Source organism: Solanum verrucosum, unplaced genomic scaffold (assembly GCF_900185275.1).
Source record: "Solanum verrucosum unplaced genomic scaffold, falcon-dt-bn FXZP01000210.1, whole genome shotgun sequence".
In the NCBI taxonomy this organism is placed as follows: domain Eukaryota; kingdom Viridiplantae; phylum Streptophyta; class Magnoliopsida; order Solanales; family Solanaceae; genus Solanum; species Solanum verrucosum.
Genome location: NW_026020045.1, coordinates 1319534 through 1340854, shown reverse-complemented (window position 1 = coordinate 1340854; position 21321 = coordinate 1319534). Strand labels below are relative to the sequence as shown.

Genomic DNA, 21321 nt, shown 5'->3' with positions numbered 1-21321 from the left:
TTAGTTTTACGACCTCTCTCGAGCAAGCTAGAAATACTAAGATAAAATCGTATTTACAACTACAATCCCATTATGTTCATACACAACTACTAAACAAAAATCAAATTTAAACAACAAATAAAACCATCAACAAGCAAGACCCAACAGATAATTTAACCCATATTCACAAAATCACACCCCAAGAATTGGGTTTTAGCTAGACATGTAAGAGAGATAAAAATTTATACCAATATCAGTTTCGATCAACTGAGTATGAAGAATTAAGTCTTAAAACACGTCAAGAGTGAAGAATCTTCTTGACCCACGTCCAATTTCTTGGATTTGAAAACCCTTTGAATCTTTAAGGTTTTAGAACAAAGTCTCCAAAACCCTCTAAAACTTAGACTCTCTCAAAAAACTGTAACAAGTTCGAATAATAGCAGCCCTATGATATGATATTTAAACAAGTATTTATAGTGTTTTGAAAATTTCTATTGCGGAGGACCATTTGGCGTAGTTAGCCGGGATTGCCGATACATTCGGCGATCCGCCTTTTGGTCGATTTCATCACCTCCTTGCTTTAGCCTTCAGCCTCTTTGCGTTTTGGGTTGCTGGGCGATATAGTACTTCTTCGTGAAACTGCTCAGTGACACGCTGACTGCTCCGTTTCATCGCCAACTTGATATTTCCCTTCAGGGCTCAGCACACAGGAACAAAAGGTGATCTCCAGGCCCATCGGCAACTCGCCAACTGGGCTCATCGATCTCCAGTCTTTCATTTCTTCGTTCTTTTCAGCTGCCTTGTTTCTTTTTGCCAAGTAGTGTCCATGCTTTGCCTCAAACTCCAAATACCTGAAACTTAAGGATTTACATCAGTTATTGAGACAAAATATGCATTTGAAGACACTAATTCTATTAAAATAAAGCCCTAAATGAGTCCAAATTATGGACTCATCATCGATCACACAAGCTCTCAATATGTCCTCTAAGGTCTGAATTGTACGCTCTGCCTGACCATCCGTCTGAGATGAAATGTTGTGCTAAGGTTAACTTGAGTACCAAGACCTTTCTGAAAAGACTTCCAGAATGAGAGGTAAACTGAGGACCTCTATCTGAGATGATAGACAAATGAACCCCATGCAACCTGACTATATCATTAATGTAAAGTTTGGCGTAGTCCTCCGCCGAATCTGTAGTCTTGACCGCCAAAAAGCGAGAAGACTTAGTAACTCTGTCAACTATCACCTAAATGGAGTTATGTTATCGGCAAGTACGAGGTAATCCTGTAATGAAGTCCATGTTTATCACTTCCCACTTCCAAGTAGGAATGTCGATCTCTTGCGTCATACCCCCTGGTTTCTTATGTTCTACCTTCACTAGTTGACAATTGGGGCAGTTAGCCACAAAATCTACTAGATCTCTTTACATATCATTCCACCAAAAGACTTTCCACAGATCGTGGTACATCTTAGTGGTGCCTGGATGAATAGAATATTTGGAGTTACGGGCTTCTGCAAGAATATGTTGTCTCAATTCACCCATATTAGGAACACACAATCTACCTTGATAGCGAAGTACACCATCTCCTCCGTGGGAGAAGACCTCAACTCTTTGTTGGTGGACTACACCTTTTAGTTGAAGCAAGATTGGATCACTGTCTTGCTTTTCCTTAACCTCTGCTACCAATGAAGATTCTGACCCATTCTGCACTTTTACACAACTATTCGATATGCTCATAAGGTAAACTCCCAAGCGAGCAACCTGGAGAACATCCTTCACTAGCTCTTTTCTTTCTTCCTCAACATATGCTACACTACCCATAGATAGTCTGCTAAGAACTCCTACTACATTAGCCTAACTAGGATGGTAATGCACACTTATGTCGTAGTCCTTGAGAGCATCTCCTCTGGCGAAGATTCAACTCTTTCTGGGTGAATACATATTGAAGGCTCTTATGGTCTGTGAACATCATACAAGTAATGCCTCCAGATCTTAAGTGCAAACACCACTGTTGCAAGCTCGAGGTCATGACTTGGATAGTTCTTCTCATGCACCTTAAGCTGTCTAGAAGCATAGGCTATAACTTATCTCGATGCATCAACATAACACCTAGGCCGACTCTGGATGCATCACAATAGATCACATAACCATCTGAACCCTCTGGTAGAGTCAAAACAAGAGTTGTAGTCAACCTAGTTTTCAGTTTTGCAAAGCTTTTCTCGCAATCATCTGACCACTGGAACTTGACCTTCTTCTGAGTTAACCTAGTCAATGGAGAGGCTATAGATGAAAATTCTTCCATAAACCTTTTGTAATAACCATCCAAACCCAAGAAGCTTCTGATATCTGTAGGAGAGGTAGGTCTAGGCCATTGCTTCACTACTTCTATTTTCTGTGAATCCACTCGGATTCCTTCGCTAGATACAATGTGACCAAGGAAAGCAACAAATTGCAACCAAAACTCACATTTGCTAAACTTAGCGAATAACTGGTGATCTTTGAGAGTCTGCAAAACAACCCTCAAATGACTCGCATGTTCTTCCTCATTCCTAGAGTAAATGAGGATATCATCAATAAAGACGATAACGAACAAGTCCAAATACTGCTTGAACACTTTGTTCAACAAATCCATGAAAGCTGTAGGAGCATTGGTTAGTCCAAAAGACATAACTACAAATTCATAATGACCATACCAAGTCCTGAAGGCTGTCTTCGGGATGTCACTATCTCTGACTCTGAGCTAATGATAATCGGTTCTGAGGTCTATCTTAGAGAAGTGACTAGCACCCTGAAGTCGGTCAAACAAGTTATCAATCCTGGGGATAGGGTACTTATTCTTGATTGTGACTTTGTTCAACTGGCTATAGTCAATACACATTCTGAGTGAACCATCTTTCTTCTTCACAAACAACACTGGTGCACCCCATGGTGAAATAATAGGTCTGATGAAGCCCTTATATAGAAGGTCTTTCAATTGTTCTTTCAATTCCTTAAGCTCAACTGGAGCCATTCTATAAGGAGGAATGGAAATAGGCTGGGTATCTAGAAGGAGATCAATTCTAAAGTAGATTTCCTTTTTGGGAAGAACTCCGAGAAGATCTTCTGGAAACACTTCTGGAAATTTGTTAACTACTGGAACTAACTCAAGCATTTGGCTTTCAGAGCTAGAATCCTTAACTCGAACTAGATGATAGAGATAAACCTTAGAAATCATCTTTCTGGCCTTAAGGTAAGAAATGAATCGACTCCTAGGCACTAAGCTACTACCCTTCATTCTAAGATTGGTTCGTCTGGAAACTGAAAACGAACAATCTTAGTTCTACAATCGACTGAGGTATAACAGGAATATAACCAATTCATGCCTAGAATGACATCGAAGCCTACCATTTCTAACTCTACAAGATCTGCTGAGGTGACTTTCTGAGAGACTGTGATAGGGCAATTTCTTTATACCCGTCTAGCTATAACTGGGTCACCGATTGGAGTAGAGACTGAGAAGGGTTCTGAGAGTGTTTCTGGACTAACATTAAAGTTGTCTGTTATAAAAGAAGTTACAAAGGAGAGAGCAGCCCCTGGATCTAACAAAGCATAAACATCGAGATTAAAGACTCATAACGTACCAGTGACTACATCAGGAGAACCTTCTTGATACTGGCGAGCTTGAAGAGCATACAACATGTTCTGGCGCTGGCCGCCACCTGGACCAGATGAGTTACCCTACTGAGTCGGGCGCCTTGCTGGTGCTGCTAAAGTTATAGACTAAGCTCTACCATTATTACCTCATTACCCCTGTTTAGAAGGACCATCCCTCAACCTATGACTAGACTGACCACATCCAAAACATCATTTTTGTCCTGCAAGGCACTCGCCCAGATGGTTCTTACCACATTTGGAGCAGTTTGGGTAGGTTTGGTACCTGAGACACCTTCCTGAAACTTAGAGCCTGATGTTTTACCTTTCTGGTCATGCCTGTACTTGGAGGATGGAACACTAGCTAATGAAGGGGTTGGGGCTGAAGATATCTGTTGACCTTGCGAGCGATTTCCACTCGATTTCTGTTGTGAATACTCATAGTTCTTAGCCTTCTTGTTCTCTTTAGCTTGTTCCCTAAGCGTATCACCCTCAACCTGCTGAGTGTGAGTCATGAGCCTAGAGATATTCATGTTTCAAGCAACATAACATTTCTACACTGTTTTCACCAAGTCTGAAACTCCATACATAAACTTATTCATCTGAGCTCTGGAGTCAGCAACCATATCAGGAGCATACCTGGAGAGTTGGGTAAACTTAAGCCCATACTCTAGGACTGTCATATTACCTTGCCTTAGTTCATGAATTCCTGAGCTTTTGGCTCCCTCAACTCTCTTGGGAAGAACCTGTCGAGAAAATTCTCGCTAAAGCATTCCCAAGTGATATGAGCAACATATGTACCCCTATTCTCTTTCCATTGAGTATACCAGATATGAGCCACATCCTTAAGCTGGTAAGATGTCAACTCAACCCGATCATTCCCAGTCAACTGCATCACTTCAAGGATCTTCTTGACCTCATCTAAGAAGTTTTGGGGATCCTCACCAATCTGCGATCCTAAGAACTCAGGAGGATTCATCCTAATAAATCACGGACCCTTGTTGTCGCTGACCCACCACCAGCATTCGCAGGAACTTGACCCTATTGATTGTTCTGGTTAGCCACACTCTGAGCCATCATCTGAATGTCGTTCCGAAACTCTGCATTCGAAACTTCTCGATCTACGACTAGACGAGTTGTGTTAGCATTCCTGGCATTAGCTCTACGATGAGGCATGATCTGAAACGCGGAACGTCATGTTAGAATGGAGTTAGATCATACCTTCCGCACGATAGAAGTAACAAGAAAAATGAAGATTTTCCTAAAACACCTTGTAGCCTCCTTCTCATTAGATGTGGTGCACTTCACACCCATGAAAATGACTCTACTTAGTGTGGCTTTTTCAGACATCCTAGGACTCTTGAACCTAATGCTATGATACCAAGTTTGTCACCCCCGAGCTACCCCCGAGACGCAGACACGGGACCTAGGATCACAAGTGACCCCAAGCTAACTCTTCTGGCATATAATAAACATACTAAGAATAATAAACTGATGCGGAAGCTTAAAACATGAAGTAAATCTGAAATGATGGGGAATACCCATATACTAAAACTGAATATATGAAAAATCTGAGAGTTTAATACAAAATAAATATTAACTTAAATATTAAGTTGAATTTAACTATGTTTGAAAATGGCCTCTAACTGACTAGAAGTGCTGGGACAACCCCCAACTAAATCTAGCAAAACTGAAACTAAAGACTAAATAACTGAAATAGAACATGACTATGGTCCTCGAAGAATGAGGACTCACCACTGATGCTGCTGAGCTGGAGATTGGAAACCTATCTATGCGTGGTCTAGATGCTGAGAACCTGGACATACATCACGAGAAGATGTAGCGCGAGTATGCGTCAGTACTTGAAAGGTACTGAGCATGAAAGATAGAGTAAAGCTGAAATAAACATATAACTAAATAAGCAATAAAGCAAATATATTATGTACATGATATAGATACTGAATACTGAGCTAACTGAATGCAATGACCAAATTTTTAACATGCTGAGATTGATTACTGATTGTACTGTAAATGTGGTCAATGCAATAGAGTGTGATTGAACTGTGGGAGCTACTAATAACCGACAATAAAACCACATGAGCTAAATGTGGATTCCGATGTATACTCTCCATCGAGAGGACCCAATATACCCTGCCACAGGTATAGAGGCATCACTGGCGTGATCACTAAATGATTCCCACAAAGGGGACTTATAACTTACGTGGCTCGTAGTTCTGGGACTATACGGGTGACTGACCCTAGTCCAACTCGATATTATTCTACTCCCAATAGATTAAGTGATTAACACATTATGACTGAATTACTGTAATATACTAGATAGCTCAAAACTGACATGCAACTGAGAATGCAACATTAATATACTGATAATGACACATTCAAAAACTGAGGCATGTATATCTGAAATATCTGACCTAGCATGTGTAATTAAAGAACTAAAGAACTACATAGTTAGGGTTCTGAAATTCATGCAAGAAACGAAGTAATAACATGATAATCTGATTCGGAACATGGAAATAACTAATTCATGATAATCTGCTGGAGTTCTAAAAGCCCTAGGTCTAGTTATAATAAGGGAATTAAGAATCTGACTGAATTTTAGGAACCTAATGGGCGAAAGGAACCCACTAGTGAAATTCCACATACCTGGTGACGAATTTCACGAAGAAATCTTTCAATTTTGGGGCTGGAACTGATGGAATCTAGCTGCGTTCTTGAACTAGGGTTCTTGAATTCTTTTCTCCTCTCAAGCTCTAATTTTTCTTATGTTTTGATTAATGATTTGACTTAGGTAAGTTCTAGTTATGTTTCTAGGCTAAAACTAACCAAAACCACGTAGTTTAGGGTTAAAGCGACGTAGTTTAGGGGTCCAACGAAAAACAAAAAGACCAAAAGACCCCTGACTTAAACTACTGGCAGGGCTGACCATTGCCACCTTCACGGACCGTCAAAGGGACCACAAACCATGAAGTGGGTCGTGGTTCTTGATCCAGTGACCTCTAGTTCTGGGGGCCTTCTTCACGGGCTCCACTACAGACCGTGTGAAGGACCACGGGCAGTGAAGGCCTCCGTGGTTTTCACTTGGTCCGGTGGTCTGAGAGCCCTGCTTCACGGACCCTCCCACGGGCCGTGTGAATGACCACAGACCGTGAAGGTGTCCGTGCTCTTCACTTAGGCCCGGGAGTTTAAGGGCTGGCTAGGGGGGGTCTACTGCCTCGTTTCTACGGATGCCACCACGGTCTGTTGTCAAGACACGGCCCGTGAAAGGTCCCGTGATCTGAAATCAGGGACTGGTAGAGTCCAATCCCCCACCACGGGCAGGTCAACGGATTGTGGTCCCTATCACGGTCCGTGAACCCTGTCGCGGTTCACTGTCCAGGTGAGATTTCTGCAAATTTTTTCTGGGTCTGGATTTTGAGGTGTTACACTTGAGGTCATGATTACCGATCTCGCTTATCACAATAAAATGGATGTCAATAACCTCTTAGATTATCTAGGTGAAAGTGATACATGTTCAGAGGTCCAGAACTTAGAAGAAATTGTGGATACCATCGGAAAAAACAATGTTGATGACGAAGTCAAAGATGATACTATAACTTTGGAACAAGTTACGCGTAAGGAAGCACTTATCGCATCTAGAACTCTTCACAATTTTATGATACAGTTCGAAAAGACAACACCGGAGCTCTTGGATGCAATAAGAAAAGTTAGAGATGAGCTTCAACAAGATTTAAATTTAAAAAAAAAAAAAAAAACACAATAGAATCATATTTCAGTAAATTGTCTTAGGTATATTTGTACTTTTAAAGAATTGTTAATTTATGATATTAATGGAACCATATATTTATATAGGGTGTCACACCCCTTTTTTTTTCCTCAAAATTTAATTAAGTATGTTTTGAAAGAAAAAAGAGTTTCTCCAATTGAAGTGACATTTTGAAAAGGGATTATTTTATTATTCAGAGTCGCCACTTGAAATTGAGTTTCGGTGTTCCAAGTCACCTTATTATTTAAACCCCTAATCAAAAAGAAATTTGACTCTTTATTTTTATTGGTCTGCGATTACAAAGATAGGGTAAGGAATTCTGTTGACCAAGGGGAAGGTATTAGGCACCCCTCGAGTCCCGTGATTCTAACACGGTCGCTTCATTGACTATATATAACTTAAATTAATTTTCGGATATTGTATTATTAACTTAATAATAAAAGTTATTTACCTCATTATTTAATTTATTTTAAACCTATTTATATTATATTAATATATGTTCGTTAATTAAAAAAAAAATGTATATCACATGAATTTATTCAAACATAATAAAGTAAAGTTAATAGATTTACAAATCTTGAAATGTCTTGTAATTTCTTTTCTTCTCCCTTTTTTTTTTCCATGTATTTGTATTTATTTATTTTTATTGTGGATAGAAAATATGTAGGTATCTAATTACTAGGAATTAGAATTTTTGTAGGATTGAGATTTTTGAGTTTGAATATTTTAGGATTGTATTTTTTTTTAAGTTAGATTTAGAATAGAAATAAAATTTTATCCTAAAATATTCAAACTCAAAAATCTCAATCCTACAAAAATTCTAATTCCTAGTAATTAGATACCTACATATTTTCTATCCACAATAAAAATAAATAAATACAAATACATGAAAAAAAAAAGGGAGAAGAAAAGAAATTACAAGACATTTCAAGATTTGTAAATCTATTACCTTTACTTTATTATGTTTGAATAAATTCATGTGATATACATTTTTTTTTAATTAACGAACATATATTAATATAATATAAATAGGTTTAAAATAAATTAAATAATGAGGTAAATAACTTTTATTATTAAGTTAATAATACAATATCCGAAAATTAATTTAAGTTATATATAGTCAATGAAGCGACCGTGTTAGAATCACGGGACTCGAGGGGTGCCTAATACCTTCCCCTTGGTCAACAGAATTCCTTACCCTATCTTTGTAATCGCAGACCAATAAAAATAAAGAGTCAAATTTCTTTTTGATTAGGGGTTTAAATAATAAGGTGACTTGGAACACCGAAACTCAATTTCAAGTGGCGACTCTGAATAATAAAATAATCCCTTTTCAAAATGTCACTTCAATTGGAGAAACTCTTTTTTCTTTCAAAACATACTTAATTAAATTTTGAGGAAAAAAAAAGGGGTGTGACAGATGGCGACTCTGCCGGGGAATAACCAGAATTCGAGCTTATAATATTGACTTATATATGACTATTTACTTAATTATTTATGTTTTGGATATTCTATTTGTTGGCTGAATGTGCTAATTGTTTACTTTTTTACTATTTTAATATTATTTGCATTGCATTATAACTGTCTTCTCTCGCGCACCCCTCTGAGTCTTCTATAATACAATTATGGGAATTGCGACTGCGCACCCCACTTCTGTTAAGATAGCCAGTGGATCTTCGGTCCATGGTGAAGGATATTTAGTCATACATGTTTAGGATAGGGAGCACCCATGCACAAAGCCGGAAAGCGCTGCTACCGGTACGTTGCTACTCCCTAACTCGAGTTGTCCGCTCGTTTTACAGCCAGTCTAGATACCTTGCTCCACAAGTTCAACCTTAGTAGAACTGAAACCTTCATACATGATATCCTTACTAGGTTTTGCTTTATCTGCATCATGTGCATTTAACTTAGCAAGACTCGGCATGGGGGCCGGGTCTGTCTAGGACAGGTACCTGTTCTTGAGACCATCATGTACATTTTTGTGCTACTTGTTGCATCATGTGGAAGACTATAACAAATGTTGACCGGCTTTAAATAATTGACTAAAAGAAGAAACGTCTATTTTTACCCACTTTCAGCAAATAATTCAAGATAAACAAAGTGAAAATAATATATATATATATAACCCTCAATTGTATTCTCGCTTTTATCAAAACATCAAGTTTTTACAACAAATAAAAAAAAAAAAAAAAAAAAATAAATATATAAATAAAAAGGTTATAATAAAAAAATAATGCAATAAAATAAATTATTATATGTATGTCTTTAAATTTGTTTCAAATAGGGCATATCCACCTTCTTTTTATTTTTTATTTTTTCTGTTCTTCATGATTCACTTGTCAAATTATCTATTTATCCGATCATTTTCTCTTAAACCAACCTAGGCTTCCTTTAAGGAAGGTCAACAAAAGTCGTTTTCGAAAGAATGACCACTTTAGGCATTCTGAGTCATTTTTCATATATTTTTTATTATTACTACTTCAACAAATGATTTCGAATTATCAAAATTTCATAAGTTAAATTTGGTTTTAAATCGCGAGTTTCTTTTCCTAACCAGGTAACCATGAAATCTATGAGATGTGATAAAAGACCAAGGGATGAAGCAGTCGAAATGGTTAATGATCCCCCAAAGTTCATGATCACGGATAAAACCCCACCACTACTCATGGCTTGGTGGAACGATATGCATGAGTTTAGGCGAACTGAGATATTCAAACATCTTGGTTTCCTCACAGATATCATGAGATTTAGTCCTGACAGAGATTTGATCGAGGCTTTGATCCCTTTTTGGGATTCTACAAGCAATGTGTTTCGCTTTAGCGATTTTGAGTTGACGCCTACATTGGAGGAGTTGGGTGGTTTCACAGGGTTAGGCAAGGATCTCCAAAGCAAAACACTCATAGCCCCAAGAAACGTCAGCGGGAACAAATTTTTAGAACAAATGCACATCATCTATCCTCATAAGGAGTGTTTTGATAATGGGTTGGTTTCCTTGGAATTTCTATACTCAAGATATGGAAAGAAAGAAGGATTTTCAGACTACGGGAAACAACTTAAAAATGGGCAACACCTCCTACTTGGGAAAAACATAGACAAGAAGCATTCATGGTGGCCTTTTTGGGAACCATGGTTTTTCCAAGAAGGGATAAAAAAATCAGTATTCGTCTATCGGGAATAGTCGCTGTTATGATGAAGAAAAAGAAATCCACTATCTTGCCAATGATGTTGGCTGACATTTATCGTGTTTTGACTAAATGTAGAGAAGGGGAAGACTTTTTTGAAGGTTGCAGCATTCTATTGCAAATGTGGTTTTTGGAGCACTTGTATCGCCATCGTTTTGCGACAGATTTCAAATCTGAATGGACGAATTATATTTTGAGCCACCCAGACAGAATGAAGGAATTAGCAGACAAATTGCCAAAAGGTGTCAAAGCGTGGAGACATTATCTTCTTAAATTAACTGCTTCTGATATTACATGGAACTATCATTGGTTCCCTGCAAGTGAGGTAATTGTTGTCTTCCTATCGTCCATTCTTTGTTCTGACAGGCCTTCAAGGATTCCAACCGTACATACCCCTTCGGGTGCTACGCCAATTAGGACAAAAACAAATCTTACCTAGGGCCGAGGATACACAGAGTTTCGTATGGGAGGTGGCGTCTGAAGATCGAGATCGAGAATCAGAAGCTCAAAAGATTTGGGGTGGTAGTCAAACTTTAAGCTCGAAAGCTATGGTAGACGATCGTGTTGAAGGAGAAGTAGACCCCTCATACCTCCATTGGTTCTTTGATCAAGCCCCCCTCAAAGTAATGCCCGAAGGATCAGCGCGAAAACTCAGAGATCGAGAAGAGGAAATTGAAGTCAGAATCAAGCAAGCTCGGCTCGAGGTGGAAAGAAATTACAGGTCTACTCTGGATATCCTCAGTAATGATCTGAAGAATGCTAGAGAAGAGTTGGCTCAACGTGATGCAATATTCAAAGAAAGAGTTAGGTTGATTCAGAAAAGGGCTGAAAAAGAACATCAATCCACCATTCGAACCTTACATGAAGATTTGGGCATCATCACGGGCGCTATGGAGCAACAAGAGGAGGAGTATAAAAAAGAAAAGACTCTCTTAATGCACACACAAGCTAGACTACAAAATCATTTAAAAGCTTCGATGGGACGAGAAACAGACATAGCAAAGCGTTTCACATCGTATCAAACAGAAGTTGCAATCGAGAGAAACCAATGGATGGGGGAGCGTGAAGAACTTCATAATCAAATCGAAGAGCTTCAGCACATGAAGAGGATTTGACCCACAGGTTGATACTACTCAAGAATGGTTGCAGAATTGTCACGAGAATATGGAGAGGCCAAAGGACAAGTACTTCACTGACAGAGAGCTTGATTGATGTTTATGGTGGTTATCTACATCGGAGTGATGAGAGCCTGGGTCGACATGCGCGTGCACTGCCCCACATCTGCCAAAGGCTTTGTTCAAGGTTTACTCTAGCTAGGGGCAATTAATGATCGAGAAATATTGGAGAAGGATTTGTTTTATTATTATTATTATTTCTTTTATTTTCATTTTTTGTCGAAGTTTGTTTCAATCTTTAAGTACTTTGATGTTTTGGTTATTTATTTTAAGAACATTTTGATTTGAATGATATCTTCATATAAATAAATGTCGTGTTTTTTTTTTTTTTTTAATAATTCTTCTTCACGACTACGTAATGATCTGATTCATGTTTAACATGATACGTAGGCAACCTTCAACAAGTTCGATCAAAATGCGTTCAAAATATTCAGATGAGTAAAGTATGGGACTAAAAGGCATAAGCAAGTCATCCAAAGCCGGATGAAACATAAAAGTCTTCCAAAACTCATTGTAGAAATAGGAATAATTTAGGTGCATAACATACAAGTGTTATTAATATTGCAAAATGTTGAATCCTAACACGTTTGTTTTTATATATAAGAGAGAAGTTTAAAGGTGGTGGTTTGTGAAGAAAGCTGGCATCTCATCAATATAACACAAGATCAAAATGAAAGTAAAAATGACACGCAAAGACGGAACAGAGTCGGGAAATGATGAAGTCCAAAATCAAATGGTTGCACAAGAGTCAGTATCTGTAGAAGAGGTCAAAATGTTGACACAACAGATGGCCGAAATGTATAAAGCTTGGATGAATGGGCAGGCTCCCGCATCTTCAATTCGGGAATACCTGAATGTGAATATGTCATTCCCCATTCAAGTCTCAACAAGTGACCCATTTATCCACCTGGATTTGACCCTTACGTTAACACATCTAATACTGCTGGAATTTCCTCGGTACACCCGTTGAATCCACCCATGATGAACAATCCACTCTTCATGCCAACTGTGCAAACTAATGCAATTCCTCAATCAACACTAGTACAAAAATCCAATGATGATCCTATACCCAAAGATCAATACGGCCAAGGTCAGGCCACTAAATTGACTGTCAAAATTCCTAATTCTTACCACCACACTCATCAATACAATTCCACCGTCGAGGTTGAAAAAACCTTTAAGGACAAGGATCATGAAGAAATTGCAAGAAAAATGAGGAGTTTAGAGCAAAACATAAAAATATGCAAGGGCTGGGAGGACTCAAAAGTGTCTCGTTCAAGGACTTATGCATGTTTCCAGATGTTCACTTGCCTATAGGTTTCAAAACTCCAAAGTTTGATAAGTATAATGGTCATGGCGACCCAGTGGCTCATTTGAAAAGATTTTGTAATCAGCTAAGGGGAGCTGAAGGAAAAAAAGAACTTCTTATGGCTTACTTTGGAAAAAGTCTAACGTGTGTCCCTAGCTAATATGAAGAAAAAATCATCTAAAAGCTTTAGGGAATATGCCATAAGATGGAGGGAGCAAGCGACTAGAGTCAAACAGCCGATGAAAGACTATGAATTGATTGATGTTTTTCTCCAGGCACAAGAACCTGACTACTTTCGTTACCTTCTCGCTGCAATGGGAAAGCCTTTCGCCGAAGCAATTAATATCGGAGAAATGGTAGAGAACGACATAAAATTGGGTAAAATTGTAAGGCAGACAGCCATTAGAGCTACCATACAAGCAATACAAAGCGGGTCATGTAATTTTGTAAATCGAAAAAGGAAGGAGGAAGGGTCCATGATGACATCTGGATCGAGAGGTGTTCAAATGGGCATGAACCACCCTTATGTTCAAGTCCAACAAGAACAATCTAATTCTCCTCAACATTATTACCCATCCTAATATGCAGTTCTCAATACTCAAGCATATGTTTGACCTACTCAGCGCCAACAATAGTGGGCACCTGCCCCAAAAGGTTCTCGCCCCCAACAACAAAATTTTTAGGCACCCTATAATCCACGTCACCGGATGGATTATACAAGAGAACAAGGTCGGAAAGAAAACTTTACCCCAATTGGATAGTCATATACGAGTTTGTTGCGAAAATTAGTACAATTGAGATTGGTTGAACCTGTCAATCCCTATTTTGTCAATTCGAATGCAAGAGGCTTTGATCCAACTGTTATATGTGAGTATCACGCTAACACTCCAGGTCATAGCACAGAGAATTGTTGGACTCTAAAAAGAGTCATTGAGAAGTTGATAGAGGATAAGGTAATTGAGATACGCAATGAGGAGGCGCCAAATGTCACCAATAATCCACTCCATGCTCACAATAAGGAGCATGTTGTGGGGATGGTAGACATTTATGAAGATTGTGAGCAAACATATAGAACAAAAATGGAAAGCAGGGATTCAAAAGAAGAGTCGAGTATGGTTTTAGAACCCATACAAAAGGCACCAATAATTGTGAATGGTGCAAATTCAAATTTTGGAGACTTGAGAAAACTAGTGTTGTATGTCCCTGGAGCTGTAAAAAGATGAGAAGTACCGTTGAATGGACCAAAATTATACATTCCTGGTAAGCTTTGAACATTTGATCAAAATCAAGAAAGTGTGAAAGAGCCAGTTGTGATACAAATTGCAACACAATTTTCGATGACAAACACCAAGACCGTTCCATGGAATTACGACAAAGTCGTTGTTACCCACAAGGGAAAAGAGATTGTTGAAGAGACAAATGAAACAAGAGGATTAACTCGTTCTGGGAGGTGTTATGCTCCAGAATAATTAAGAACAGACAAACAAGCTAAAGAAAATCAGTTGCCAGTTAAAAAATCCGTCACTGAGGAAGAGGCTGAAAAGTTCCTAAAAGAGATAAAAGATCAAGATTATTCTGTTATTGATCAATTGAGGAAAACACCCACTCAGATATCCTTGTTGTCATTACTCATACATTCTAAAGAGCATCGTGAAGCTTTGACCAGAATCTTGAATGAGGCACATATCTCAGAAAGTATCACGGTGGGTCACTTGGAAAAAATGGCCAACCGAATATTTGAGGTAAATAAAATCACTTTCGCTGATGATGAATTGCCTTTGGAAGGATATGGGCATAATAAGGCGTTACATTTAACCGTGAAATGTGAAGAGGGTCATGGTCGATCGAGAATCAGGTGTAGACATATGCCCTCTTTCTACTCTACAAAGGTTGAAATTCAACATGGATAGAATTCATACTAACAATGTCTGTGTGCGTGCATTTGATGGCGCAAAATGGGTCACTCTTGGTGAAATATACTTAACTGTTACAATTGGACCAGTAGAGTTCAGAATCACTTTCCAAGTAATAGACATGGATACTTCTTACAATCTACTTTTGGGTAGTCCATGGATCCACCTGGCTAGAGCTGTGCCGTCTACTCTGCACCAAGTGGTCAAGTTTGAGCATGATAAACTGGAAATCATCGTCCATGGTGAAGATGATCTCCCAATTACCCAAGATCCTTCAATACCATGAATTGAGGCCAAAAGTGGTTGTGAATCCCTCGACTATCAAGCTTTTGAGATTATAACAGTCAATCAGTTTTCGGTAGTGTCACGACCCAAGCCTAGGGCCTAGACGTGACCGGCGAATGGGGAACCCGAAGGAACTCCAAACAAGCCTCATAGCATATCATTACACATCCTTGGTCGCGGAATCAATTAAAATGACCATAAGCGATAAACATAATCAAGGGGAAATCGGGACTAAGGGAGCAAGAAAAAAAAAGGGAATGATACATAAATACCATAGATGAGTCAAGCTCAAGCATAAAACACAACTTGTCGAACACCACCTCTAAACATGAGTACTTAGCGGGGGCCAAGTCAAACCACCGGGCTCACCCTCATAGTCAAAACATAACTAAAAAGAAAGTCTTATACATAGCAAAAGATCATGAGCAACGTCCCCTGAATGGAGGACTCACCAATAACCTTGATAGGAAATCGTATTAGCCACGCGGAGGATGATGGTCAAGCGGTGCTCCGGTCCCTACATGGTGACATCATGTAGGCATAGAGTATGCATTAGTACGTTTGAATGTACTAAGTATATGGGATGCAATGCAATGCTACAATAGTTGGACATCATAGGAAAAATGCATAATCATACCCGATAAATAGCATATTAATGAAATGATATGTATAATAATGCTTACATAAAAATCATATTTAGTGGGATGTAGTACATGTGTGGCTAGTGACCATCAATATAGTATTTTCCAAGGCCTACCACCCCCTTGGAGAGGCGAAAAAGGTACAACCCCTCAATGTGGTTACCCGGGCCTACCACCCCCGAGCTAGGGACCAAGGTACAAACCCCTCGATATGGTTATACGGGCCTACTACCCCCCATACTAGGCAACCAAGGTACCAACCCCTCGATACGGTTATACAGGCCTACTACCCCCCCGTACTAGGCTTGGTCGACTCACAACACTATATTGAGAAAATCATATACATGTATCCTTTCATCATCATTTCAATAATTATGTAATCATCCGACTCATAGGATGTACATTGGACCTTCCATTTCCTATGAATTCTATAAATGGCATTTTATCAAACACATGGTGGACTATTGTTCAAGAGTACTAAGTCCAACCAATTCCGAAATACATATAAATCAGCCCACCAACAACATACATATATATATCAACCTTCATAATTTGATCATGGAAGCATGAAAACCATAAACATCACATAATAATTTCATTCATGATAATATGCAAAAATAGACCATAATAGAATGTGTAGTAGTAATTTCATAATTCAAGAGTTCATAAATGATCATAAGGACCCATAAACTTGAAGTAAAATAGAGAATAAATGGTTGGACTTGTGGAAATGAAGGTTTCCACAATCAACCCACATACCTCAACTTTGGAGAATCCTTGATGAAGATTGGAATGGAGAATTGAAGCTTGAGATTGAGTCTTGAATCCGGAATTAGAACTTGAGATGTTTGAATTTGGTTGAAGATCTTGGTGGAATTTGGAGAGGGTTTAGAGAGAGTTTTTGAGTGTTTTGAAGCTAGAAAGAAATATAACTAGTATGGGACAATCCTTTTTTTTATAAAAGAAAAACGTCCCAGCCCGCTACAGTAACGTAGCTTATTGGAAATTGCGATTCTGCCCGGACAGGTTTTACGAAAATGATCATAACTCCTTCATCCTAACTCAGAATGAGGTGAAACCAATTGCATTGGAAAGATAACTCGAAGGGCTTTAATTTAATAGGTAGTGACCCTTCCATTTCCTTGTGTGCTAAGAGATATGCCTCTTTAAAGTTGACCCTGAAAATCACATGTTTTGCGATTTTCGAATTTTGATACGGTTGCTCTAAAATTCGGGTTAGACCCATTTCCTACTCAATTTTACCCCCTGAATAAGAATATGAAGTCGAATTTCCGAAATTATGCACGGATTTTGAGATATATGGAAATTACAATTATAGGTGTTTCCGAAGCACATTGTCGGGCATTTTTGGGGTCGTTTCAGGTAGGGAAGCCTATACCACAACCTCATCTATCGTATGCTTTAGTCATGGTGGTGTCATAGATGGTACAAAATGACTATGAACCTGGAAAGGGACTGTGGTTGTCTTTGCAAGAAAATGTAGATCCCATCAATCCGATGGGTAATCAAGAGACATTCGGTTTAGGTTTCAATCCAACTAGATTTGATAGAAATGAGCAAAATATCGTAAAAGAAATGTTTGGAATTTGTTGAAGCCAATCCCTCATATTGCTCAATCTTTCGTTAAATCTCGAGGTGAACCAAGTCCAGACTTCTCTATCCAGAATGATGTGGATGAAATATGTCAAGGTATCAAGGAAATATTTTATGACGTAAACATGACTCAGATGGGGTGAAGGCACTAGTCATATGGAGGTGCAATTCGTCGGCCCGAATGTCCAACTCAACAACTGGGAAGCCACTCCTCTCCCTACAAAGAGGGAGTCTTGGTAATTTATTTTGCTGCTTTTAATTTATCTATTTGGATTATTCTCAAGGTTGTAAGTCAAACCTTCTAGTTGTCTCACTTTGGTGTTAACCCTTCTATCATTTCCCATTTAACGCAATGAAGTTCTAGTTTCACAATCATATTCAATCATCTTCTCTGTTACGTTAAAGTCGACTTTAATAATATGACATGCATGCAGAGTTTACAGGTAGATCCTAAAAAGTTATCTGATCTCGAAACAATGAATCCAAAGTTTGACGAATATGATGAAGATGAATCATACGAAGAAATAAAAAAAAGATTGGATCAATTTGAAAATAAGCCTAAACCTAATTTAAGTGAAACTTAGACGGTTAATTTAGGAACTCCTGAAGAAGTGACAAAAATAAAGATAAGTATTCATGTTGATCAGAACATTCGAGACGACATAATTCAAGTTTTATTTGAATACAAAGATGTCTTCGCTTGGTCCTACGTTGACATGCTGGGTTTAAGTGCTGATTTAGTAGTTCACAAACTTCCAATACATCTTGATTTTCCACCTATCCAGTAAGAGCAGAGAAAGTTTAAGACAGACATGAGCGATAAAATTAAGGAGGAAATCATGAAGCAACTAAGTGCAAATGTGATCAGAGTTGTCCAATACACTACATGGTTGGCTAATGTTGTGCCAGTGCTAAAGAAAGATGGGAAGATCAGAGTTTGTGTTGATTACAGAGATTTAAACAAAGCAAGTCCAAAGGACAATTTTCCATTACCCAACATTCACATCCTGGTTGATAATTGTGCCAAACACGAGATTCAATCTTTTTTGGACTGTTACGCCGGATATCACCAAATTCTCATGGATGAAAAAGATGCAGAAAAAACTGCTTTCACCACTCCATTGGGTACATATTGTTATAGAGTCATGCCATTCGGTCTAAAGAATGTGAGAGCAATCTACATGAAAGCTATGACTATCATATTCCATGACATGATGCATAAAGAAGTTGAGGTATATGTCGATGATGTCATCATTAAATCTAAAACGCAAGCGGACCATGTGCGTGATCTAAGGAAATTCTTCGAAAGATTGAGAAAGTACAACCTCAAGCTTAATCCAGCTAAATGTGCATTTGAAGTGCCATCTGGCAAACTTTTGGGTTTTATAGTTAGTCGAAGAGGCATTGAATTGGATCCCTCTAAGATAAAGTTCATTTGAGAATTGCCACCTCAAAAAACTAAAACTAAAGTCATGAGTTTTCTGGGAAGGTTAAACTATATCAGCAGGTTCGTTGCTCAATTCACCGCCACATGTGAGCCGATATTCAAGTTGTTGAAAAAGGACGATGTTATCAAATGGACAAGTGAGTGTCAGGAGGCTTTTGACAATATTAAGGAATATTTAGCAAACCCTCTGGTATTGATCCCCACCAGAACCTGGTAGGCCATTAATTCTTATATCTTTCAGTAATGGATAATTCATTTGGTTGCGTTTTAGGAAACATGACATTACGGGAAAAAGGAACAAGCCATTTATTATTTGAGCCAAAAAGTTCACAAGCTATGAGGCAAAGTACACTCTGTTAGAAAAGACTTGTTGTGCTTTGACTTAGGTTTCCCAAAAATTGAAACCTATCTTTTGTCCTACACGACCTATCTTATATCTCGAATGGATCCTTTGAAATATAATTTTTCAAAAATCCATGCCAACATGTAGGTTGGCAAAATGACAGAGTTTGCTTACGGAATTTGATATTATTATGTCACTCCACCGCCATGAAAGCACAAGTGTTGGTCGATCATTTGGCAGAGAATCCGGTCGATGACAAATACGAGCCCCTAAGGACATACTTCTCTGATGAAGAAATCAACTCTATTGAGGAAGAAATTCCTGATGATGGTCACGTGTGGAAATTATATTTTGATAGGGCTGTCAACAAAAATGGAGTAGGAATTGGGGAAGTTCTTATCTCACCAAACGAATGTCATTATCCTGCCACAGCACAACTTCAATTCTTTTCTACCAATAACACAACATAATATGAAGCTTGCATCATGGGTTTGAATATGACAATAAATCTGGATGTACATGAGTTGGTGGTTTTGGGGGATTTCGATTTGCCTATTCGACAAGCTCGAGGTGAATGGGAGACTCGAGACATTAAACTCATGCCTTACAAACAATGCTTAGAAAAGAAGTTCTTATCTCACCAAACGAATGTCATTATCCTGCCACAGCACAACTTCAATTCTTTTCTACCAATAACACAACATAATATGAAGCTTGCATCATGGGTTTGAATATGGCAATAAATCTGGATGTGCATGAGTTGGTGGTTTTGGGGGATTTCGATTTGCCTATTCAACAAGCTCGAGGCGAATGGGAGACTCGAGACATTAAACTCATGCCTTACAAACAATGTTTCGAAAACCTCATCAAAAAATTTAAGTCCATTGAATTCAGGTACATTCCTAGGTTTCACAATGAGTTAGTTGATGCTTTGGCCACCCTAGCCTCGATGCTTCCATACCCGGGTAATACCTATATTGACCCGTTGGAAATCTAAGTTAAGGGTCAACATGGTTATTGCAATATAATTGAAGTAGAGCCAGACGGTGAGCCCTGATATCACGACATTAAACGATTTTTAAAAGCTAAAGAATATTCAATACATGCTGATAGAGATAAAAAAAGAACTATTAGCGACTCGCCAATGGGTTCTTCTTGAGTGGCGATATCTTATATAAAAGGACTCCAGATTTGAATCTATTGTGATGTGTGAATATTCAAGAAGCAGAAACAATTATGAATGAGGTGTATTCAGGGGTTGTGGCCCTCACATGAATGGTTATGTTCTAGCAAAAAGATTATCCGGGCAGGGTATATTGGTTGACCATGGAGCGAGATTGCTTTCAATTTGTACGCAGGTGCCATCAGTGCCAAATTCATAGCGACTTGATTCACTCACCCCCTTTAGAGTTGCATCCTATGTCTGCTCCGTGACCTTTTGTGGCTTGGAAATGGACGTTATTGGCCGATTGAGCCGAAAACATCTAATGGGCATCAGTTTATTTTAGTTGTCATCGACTACTTTACCAAATGGGTGGAACTGTCACATTTAAATCAGTCACCAAGAAAGCAGTGGTGGACTTGTTCATTCAAACATCATATGTCGTTTCGGCATACCAAAATCATTATTACAGACAATGCAGTGAATCTCAACAGCCACCTGATGAAGGAAGTTTGTGAGCAATTTAAAATTGTTCATCACATTCAACCCCTTATCGACCCAAAGCAAATGGGGATGTTGAAGCAACAAATAAAAATCAAGAAGATTCTTAGGAGAATGGTGCAAGGATCTAGACAGTGGCATGAAAAACTACCATTTTCTCTTGGGATACCGCACGACTATTCGTACGTCAATCGGTGAACTCCTTACTTATTGGTTTACGAAATGAGGCTGTCATACCCAGAAGAAGTTGAAATCCCTTCTCTTCGATCATTGTCGAAGCACAAATTGAAGACACGGAATGGGTTAAATCAAGGTTAGAACAATTAGCATTGATAGATGAAACGATTGACATCAATT

The 21321-nt window shown here is 38.6% G+C and overlaps 3 protein-coding genes across 5 annotated transcripts in view; all 3 read left to right on the top strand.

The window, feature by feature from the left end:
- The window catches only part of LOC125821750 (CENP-B homolog protein 2-like), a 30938-nt gene extending 23549 nt beyond the window's left edge, over positions 1-7389 (top strand). The window contains exon 2 of the mRNA XM_049501131.1: positions 7060-7389. Within this exon, the coding sequence (XP_049357088.1) occupies positions 7060-7389 (330 nt within the window). The remainder of the gene's footprint in view (positions 1-7059) is intronic.
- Positions 1-21321, top strand: part of LOC125821735 (MAP3K epsilon protein kinase 1-like) — a 602763-nt gene that overhangs the window by 115633 nt on the left and 465809 nt on the right. The window lies entirely within an intron of this gene.
- LOC125821783 (uncharacterized) lies at positions 9100-10570 on the top strand. The gene is made up of 2 exons (XM_049501152.1): positions 9100-9150; positions 9950-10570. The coding sequence occupies exons 1-2, from the start codon at positions 9100-9102 to the stop codon at positions 10568-10570; spliced, it is 672 nt and encodes a 223-aa protein (XP_049357109.1).

Bases quoted from the DNA above. Each gene is read 5' to 3' on its own strand.
- LOC125821783 (XM_049501152.1), top strand. From the start codon at position 9,100: ATGTTTAGGATAGGGAGCACCCATGCACAAAGCCGGAAAGCGCTGCTA. The intron at 9,151-9,949 runs GTACGTTGCTAC...TTTCCTAACCAG, and splicing joins GCCGGAAAGCGCTGCTACCG to GTAACCATGAAATCTATGAG.